The sequence below is a fragment of the Sinocyclocheilus anshuiensis genome, unplaced genomic scaffold (assembly GCF_001515605.1).
Source record: "Sinocyclocheilus anshuiensis isolate Anshui unplaced genomic scaffold, SAMN03320099.WGS_v1.1 scaffold466, whole genome shotgun sequence".
Classification (NCBI taxonomy): Eukaryota; Metazoa; Chordata; class Actinopteri; order Cypriniformes; family Cyprinidae; genus Sinocyclocheilus; species Sinocyclocheilus anshuiensis.
The window spans coordinates 1,697,305-1,705,815 of record NW_015544159.1 but is presented as its reverse complement, the minus strand read 5'-3'; the positions used below and the strand labels follow the sequence as shown (position 1 = coordinate 1,705,815).

The 8,511-nt window shown below is 34.4% G+C and overlaps 1 protein-coding gene across 3 annotated transcripts in view; it reads left to right on the top strand.

The window, feature by feature from the left end:
• LOC107695547 (exocyst complex component 6) overlaps positions 1-6,268 on the top strand; it is a 58,614-nt gene extending 52,346 nt beyond the window's left edge. For 2 of the 3 annotated variants that reach the window (XM_016495522.1, XM_016495520.1), the window contains 3 exons: positions 3,552-3,664; positions 3,913-3,924; positions 4,749-6,268. In XM_016495522.1, the coding sequence (XP_016351008.1) occupies positions 3,552-3,664; positions 3,913-3,924; positions 4,749-4,881 (258 nt within the window). In that variant the 3' untranslated portion in view covers positions 4,882-6,268. The remainder of the gene's footprint in view (positions 1-3,551; positions 3,665-3,912; positions 3,925-4,748) is intronic. The other variant, XM_016495523.1, reaches the window with a different exon arrangement.
• The last annotated feature ends 2,243 nt before the right edge of the window (positions 6,269-8,511 follow it).

Below are 8,511 nucleotides of genomic sequence, written 5' to 3'. Positions count from 1 at the left end.
AAGCGGAGACCGGCCCGGGGTCATCACATGTGGTTGCCGCAAGCCCGCCGGACGCTCCTTCATCGAATCCGCCGCCTGCGCCGTTCTCAAGCCCGCCGGCCTCCGCTCAATCAAGCCCACCGGCCGTTCCTCACTCAAGCCCGCCGGCCATTCCTCACTCTAGTCTGCCGGCCACTTAATGTTAAAGGGGTCATAGGATGCGATTTCATTTTTCCTTTCTCTTTGGAGTGTTTCAAGCTCTTGGTGCATAAAGAAGATCTGTAAAGTTGCAAAGACTAAAGTCTCAAACCCAAAGAGATATTTTTTATAAAAGTTAAGAGTCAACCACATGTGGTTGCCGCAAGCCTGCCGGACGCTCCTTCATCGAATCCGCCGCCTGCGCCGTTCTCAAGCCCGCCGGCCTCCGCTCAATCGAGCCCACCGGCCGTTCCTCACTCAAGCCCGCCAGCCATTCCTCACTCTAGTCTGCCGTGTATGACGCTGTGTGTTTTATTGTTAAAGCGAAACTACTTTGTTTGGCCTTCCAAAAGAGGACACGACTAGAAATCAGTGGTTAAGTTGTATTTACAACACTGTTCCAGAACAGTTCAACCCAAATATTCAGATGTGTGCAGCGCATTTTATGGAGGACTGTTTCCTGATCCTGGTAGAGTAGACTACAATGCCGGCTGTTCTGACTCACAGCCTGTAAGTACGTTTTCATATTTAAAGAATTTGCCACTGATGATTCAAACGCGAGTTTTGAGCAGTGTAGAGTAGCGCTTGTTTGTCATTTCTCCGATCACAAATGCACATGGTTTTATGTTTACAATGCAACAGTATAGTAAGGGGCGTAACATTTCTGTTACACACTTGAGGTATTCGGCCAATCACAATGCACTGGATAGCTGGCCAATCAGAGCACACCTCGCTTTTCAGACCGATGAGCTTTGTAAAAATCGATGCGTTTCAGAAAGGCGGGGCATAGAGGAGAAACAATAATGTACAGTATGTGGAAAATAATGTGTTTTTTGAACCTTAAATCGCATAAACACATTTCATTACACCAAATACACAAAATAATTTTTAGCAACATCATGTGACCCCTTTAAAAATGTTTTTGAAAGAAGTCTCTTATGCTCACCAAAGTTGCATTTATTTGATCAAAAATACAGTAAAAACAGTAATTTTTTGAAATATTATTACAGTTTCAAAAACTGTTTTCTATTTTTACATATTGTAAAATGTAATTTATTTCTTTGATTTGAAAGCGGAATTTTCAGCAGTCGTTACTGTGTCACAATCTTTCATAAATCATTCTAATATGCTGATTTGGTGCTCAGAGAAATGCACTTTACTGGGATTGTAATAATCCTAATTAAGTGCTCACAAATAATGTTATAATGTCTGATTAGTGAATTAAAAATCTTTTTCATGATTTATAAGAATCTTAGATATTGCTTTAATATTTTTTTGTAATATTATTTGATTCTTTTAAATATTTATGTATTTATTTTTGAAATTCTACAACGTTTTTTCATCTTCAAATTAGATTTTGTATCCTAGATTTTCAGTGTGGTCTGGGACTTTTGGATCCCACCGTTTATCGAATATTCATCAAGATCTAATTCATAACAGTCCAAACTAGTCATTAGTTGGGTATCCAGGAAATGCATGAACTTATGTCATGTATACCTTGAATGACAGTTAAATCTATTTTGGATAATTGATTTGGCTGTATCACCCAGCCCAAGGTCTGCAAATATTGACATTTACGAGCACAGTCTTGTTGCCCATGATGCTCCGCAGGGTCTTGTTGTGTTTAGCAGCAATATTGTCACAGCCCAGCAGGAGCAGCAAACAGCACTAAATAATGGTCCGTAAAACAGACCTCCTCAATACGGACCACATAGTAGGTGTGAAGTGCTATTAGCCCCCTGAACCCTCCTCTCCCGGCTCTCCATAATGAACGAGCCATCCAGGAATTGTCCCCCATTGATTGATATTGATTTGCATACATAGAGGTGAGTGATCTGGCTCTTCTCCAGCAAATTAAGTTCAATGTGTCCAGAGCTTTGCTTTGAATCAGAGTTGCCAAGTGGCAGGGAGTCCACTGACCAGAGCACCGTGGAGCCAAGATTAGCTCCTCTGTGGGTTATCTGGAGGTCACGGAGGGATTTCTCTTCCTTTTGCATTTAAAGTGCTCCCAGCTCCCCACTAACCCCCACCATTAGTGTATGACCTCACACACTTCTCTTTGGGCAACTTATGAATGATTTATTTATTTATTTAATTAGTTAGTTATGATCAGGGTTCTTGCATAGAAAAAATTAAAAAAATATCAGGGAGCTTTATATTTAGTTTTTCATTTAATTTTAGTTAAAGTTTTAGTAATTTTGTTGGTGTGAAGTGCTATTAGCCCCCTGAACCCTCCTCTCCCGGCTCTCCATAATGAACGAGCCATCCAGGAATTGTCCCCCATTGATTGATATTGATTTGCATACATAGAGGTGAGTGATCTGGCTCTTCTCCAGCAAATTAAGTTCAATGTGTCCAGAGCTTTGCTTTGAATCAGAGTTGCCAAGTGGCAGGGAGTCCACTGACCAGAGCACCGTGGAGCCAAGATTAGCTCCTCTGTGGGTTATCTGGAGGTCACGGAGGGATTTCTCTTCCTTTTGCATTTAAAGTGCTCCCAGCTCCCCACTAACCCCCACCATTAGTGTATGACCTCACACACTTCTCTTTGGGCAACTTATGAATGATTTATTTATTTATTTAATTAGTTAGTTGTGATCAGGGTTCTAGCATAGAAAAAGTTAAAAAAATATCAGGGAGCTTTATATTTAGTTTTTCTTTTAATTTTAGTTAAAGTTTTAGTAATTTTGTTGTGTGTTTTGTCATTTTTATATATAAAAACTATAGAACTATAAAAATATTGTTTTAATTTTTATTTACGGTTTAGTTATTTTAGTTTCAAATTTAACTCAATTAAAATGAGAAATGTTGCTTTGGCAACTAATAAATTTTGAGGGGAAAAAAAGTATATTTTACTTTTTTTCAGTTAGTGTTTCTTTTATTTCAATTAATGAGAAGGTTTTTTATGGTTTTAGTTTTTGTTAACTATAATAACCCTGAATAAATAAAATATTAAAAATGTAGAGATTTTTTTTCCACTTTATTCTCAGCTCTGCTATATTTTGTTGGCTTGAATTATGTATGCATTCTCTGTGAAATTATATTTAATAATCTTTAGAAATCTATAATTTTATACATTAATTGGAAATTCTTTGGCCAAGAAGTGTGGCAGCCCTGATTATTAATTTTTGCTGCTTATTTAATTTTTTTAATTTGTAACTCTCTTTGCATAAAATTGTATGCTTAATGAAAACAAATGCAAAATACACTTATTTTATTCTTCTTCAGTTTTGTTTTACTTCCTGTTCTATTGGTTCTGGTTAAAGTAAACCAAACTTTATGATTTAAACTTTATGAAGTTCTGGTTTTGAAACTGGTTGATTTTTTTTTGTGTGATTTTGATTGATTATGTGTACCATCTGTTTCCTGTGTTTCAGCTTCTAGATCTATTCATGGTGTGGGACTGGTCCACGTACCTGGCAGACTATGGCCAGCCCACCTCAAAGTACCTGCGGGTGAACCCCTCCACTGCGCTAGCACTTTTGGAGAAGTATGTATCGTTTGTCCTCCTTCCTTCAGCTCGATGCTAATATCAAACTCCGCTGAAATGGTTTTTATAAATATGATGGTTATGATGTTGCCTTAGAAGGCAGCTGGTGGCTCACTAGTTCCGGGAACAGAACCTCAAACATCAGTGAACAAAAGTTAGAGTGATTTGATCAATGGAGCTCTGCTTTGTCCTTTAAACCTGATATATAATCTTCGTCCTCTTTCTTTTTTCTTACTTACCAATGCCAGAGTCAACAGAGGGTACGTAAATCCAACATGGATTTCTCTTTTCCATAGTAATGTTATATACTGCATGAATAGACTCTTACATACATGTGAAATATCATTTATTTCATCATAATTTATTCATCCCGCACCCATTGCAGCATGCAATACTGTACAGTGGCTGAATAATAATATAATTTGAATAATTCACATATCATGATACATATGTCACGGATCACTATATCATTACTAATTCATGATTCTTACTGCACTGAAAAATGTCTGTTTGATACTCATATTTAACTCGTGTTTAGGATGCATATGCAGAATAGAATCAGCATATGATATAGCATATAAATCATGAAAAATACGCATTTACACTGTAATTGTTGTCATATTTTATATATATATATATATATATATGTATGTAAAAATATTAGTTAAACATTAATTCAGGTAATGCATACAAAGCAGCATTTCTGTTTTTCATTTAAAGTTGAAAGACAAAAATAACTAAAACTTGATAGAAACTATATAGAAATAAAAAACTAATAAAAATGATTAAATGCAACAAAATTGTTAAAACAAATGAAAACGGAAAAAAAAAATATTAACAGAAATGTTATTAGTATTTAAATGATTCTAAAATAACACTGGTTTACAGCAGAGCTGCAGTCTGTACAAAGTGTGTATAAAACAATTTAGATTTGTTTAATATGTTTGGTCAGTAAATAATTGTATTATTTTGTAGTTTTAATGACTTTACGCCTAAAACAATAATAATAGCAGTTTTCTGGACTGTGATACTGTCTGCCATACATTTATTTGACTAATATTATGTCCTCATTTTGCTTTTCCAGGATGAAAGACACAAGTAAAAAGAACAACATCTTCTCCCAGTTCAGGAAGAATGACCGCGACAAGCAGAAATTGATTGAGACGGTGGTGAAGCAGCTGAGAAGTCTGGTGAATGGAATGTCCCAGCATTCCTAGAGTCGTCCAAACACTGGGCTGGGTTTGAAAATGTAACTTATGTAATGACCGTTATGCTTCTTGCTTTGGCCCCTTTTTTTCAAAATCCAATAACTTGCTGTAAGGTAACTACTCTTAAAGTACTGTGGTATATTTTGACTGCATCCTCCATGTCTTCTGCCAAAATATTCACCACTGTAGGTTAATAATGTAAATATATGGCAAACGTGAAGAGTAAAAAAGAAAAAGTGAACAGATGAAGTTATGCAGTAATTTTTTGTAATGTATTTTTAAAGGTTGAGAATTATGTTTTGTACGTTGTGAAAGTGCAATGACTCTTAACACTACACTTGAGCTCTGGAGGTGTGTATGTGACTGGTGATGCTGATGGTCATATTGCAACCTGTAGGAAATTCTCCCTAGTGTAACATGGATGAAGTTTTTACTGTAAATCATTTTAAATATATTTAACACTGCTATGGAATCATGCTTCCCATCGGTCTGCCTCGAGTTGAAGTTGACTCAAATTAGGTAACTTATAAATGATAAACATTTGCATGAGAATGCGTCATTTTTTCTTTTACGTTAACAGACTTTGTTCCAACTTATGTGCACAAACAGCACTTCTTTATTGAAAAGAATCTCAAATTGTCAGCTGCATTTCACTGAACGATGTACAAATGCACCACAGAATAATATTGATTTTTTATTTTCTCAGGGTGAAATGAAAGCTTTGGGTTCAGATGCTTTAGAATCTAATTTTTAGGTGAAAATAAATAAGCAATAATTGGTCCAGCTACAGATTCGGTGCAAAGTTTCATTGAAAAATTCCAGATTAATTTCTTTATCCACATGGTTTTATTTTGTTTCTTCAAATTTATTTTGACCAGGCTTATTGCACTGAAAATGATTTAAGTTTGCCCTTTAACAAGCAACTGTATGCTTATGTATTTAAAGTACCACTGTATATACCATAATATTTTATTAAAATGAGGGAAAAAATGGAATGTGAAGATAAAACATTTGTCATCTGTTTCCATATTTCAGTTTTCAGTTGATGGCTGTAACAACACTAATATTGGCTTCACTTTAAAATAACACTCATAACTTAAAGACTTGCTTAACAAATAAGTAGTTCTTTACATTCAGATATCAAAACAGATGAATCAAGGTTTCAAGACATTACAAGTATTTGAATGCACATTAACTAATGATTTGTTAAGCATTATGGAATGTTTGTTAATATTAATAATGAAAGTTACTGTAAGGTGTCACCCAGATATTCAACATTTCAATGAGGCAAACAGAATCATAATATTCAAAAATCTGGAGTTACACAAACCCAAGTGAAAACCCAAGTTGTTTTCAAGGTCCACCCATTTTTATTTGTGTGCTTTAATAAAATATCACCACAAAAATACGTTTGATTCATTGTTTTTTTTTTTTGCTTCTAATATCCTTACCACTGTATATACAGATCAGACTTTTTTTTAAATTAAATACATTTTTTTTATAAAATAAAATTAAGATACCCAGCCATGCTAAACTTCTTTCTGGTGTATTATCTTATTCTATTGTTGGGTATACATTATTTTTCATATTAATGTTAATTGTTAGATATTCAGTGTAATTGTTTTAATTGTTGTTTTAGTGCATTTAAAGTCCTAATTAGATTTGAACAGATGATGGCTTGATGATACTTCTAAACTTCAATTCCCATGTATTCCAGTTGGGACGTTCTCTATGGGAGGATATATCGGAAAACATTCAGAACGTCATCACTGAATGTGGACCATAAACACCTCCAATATTTATAACAAGAAGTACCAAAGATCTTGGGCTAACCAGTCATTGTTCTGTTTATTGCGTTTTTGTCAAATCTAAGGAATAAACGTTCATGGCAGAACTCTCATCCTTCTCTGGGGCACAAGCAGCTATCTTCTCTTTTTCCGGATACAGTAACACACGGCACCCTTTACAAAAAATAAAATAATAATAATAATTTCTGTGTCCTATAGGTATAGATTTTTTTTAATGGAAACCAGATTTCTAGTTTTCCTATTTGTGATATGAAACAATAAAAGTAATTTTTTCCCTTCCTTCATCCTTTGTTTTTGCTACTTATCGTCGTTTACATCACGACCAACAAATAAGAAAGTTACAAAAGATTGAAGCAGACCGTTGATAACAGACAGTTAAAGATTGCTTAAAAAATACAATATATTAAAGAAAGAAAGAAGTAAAAATATGTTTTGGTATCTACTTTGCAAGTTTTTTTCAGCTAATAAAGTGCTTTTTTTGAAGGACAACTTGAGATGAAATAAGGGGCCAAACTCAGTGGTCAACTCCTTAGGGGACCTTCACAAGAAGAAACGCAAAGTGAGACATTACACCAATTTAAAAAGAATTCTTAATCATAACTAGATTCAAGATTCTTATTCTGAACCAATCCTGATCTAACAGATTTTGGCAAAGGCTTTCAGTCACACAACTTTGGAGAGCTACATTCACTTAAAACTAAAGTTTCTTTATTGGCATCTGCAGTTCCATGAAGAACCTTTAACATCCATGGAAACTTTCCATTCCATTTCTTTATTGTGAAAAAAAAGGTTCTTTAGATTTTTTTTATGTTCTTCACACTAAGAAAAAACTGATCACTGAAAGGTTTCCCATTTAGAGGTGAAATAATGAGTGTCTAAAATCATCATGAAAACTCGAAAACAAATATAAAATTCACCTGCTCAGAATGGAAACTGGCTACCAAGAAAATCCCAAAGATGCAAACAGTACCTGTCGTTCACTCTGCCAATTGACTCCATGGTCATTTTCACATCATTTCTCATTCACATCCCTTGCAGATAAGATTCATTATTCGTACTTTCAAGCTTTATTTTCAAGCTTATTAACATGCTAAGTATATGATTGTTGAATGTTTTTGCATTTGGAATTTGTAGGTATTTGAGGCAATACAGTTATGTTTGAAACTAGTGCCTAAATATAATTGTTCAACAGGACTGCCTTGTTATAAATCTAGCTTCCACTAATGTCAAAAAATTAAAAACTTTCTCCATTTATTAAAAAAAATCTCTTAACTCTATTCTTTCAACAAAACATGTTTTGTTATTTTGTTAGGAATAGTTTTAATTTTTTAAAACATTTTTTAGGTTTTACCTGTGTCCATACATTCTTCAGGCTTCTGTTAGTCTTTTATTTACCAGTTTCTTAATGACAATTTTTTTTTTGATTGGGGAATGTCATCAAGAGCTTGTGACAAATTTTAGCTTCAGAATGTAGCTACCTTCAGAAGATAAATATAAATACATATAAGTGAATATAAAGTAAATAAAAGCATAAGTAACTTTAAAGAAGTCATGCCTAAATTTTGATTACAAATGGTTAAAAAAATACCAAAATGAACATTAAATAAATGGCATATTTCTAACAACATGCTATATACCCCTATATACCTGGTCTTCCAGCCACTTATATCAAACCTCTACAATTAATCCAAAATGCTGCTGCAAAATTAATCTTTAATGAGCCGATAAGAACGCACGTCACACCTCTGTTCATCAATTTGCACTGGCTACCAGTAGCTGCTCGCATAAAATTCAAGGCATTGATGTTTGCCTACAAAACCACCACTGGCTC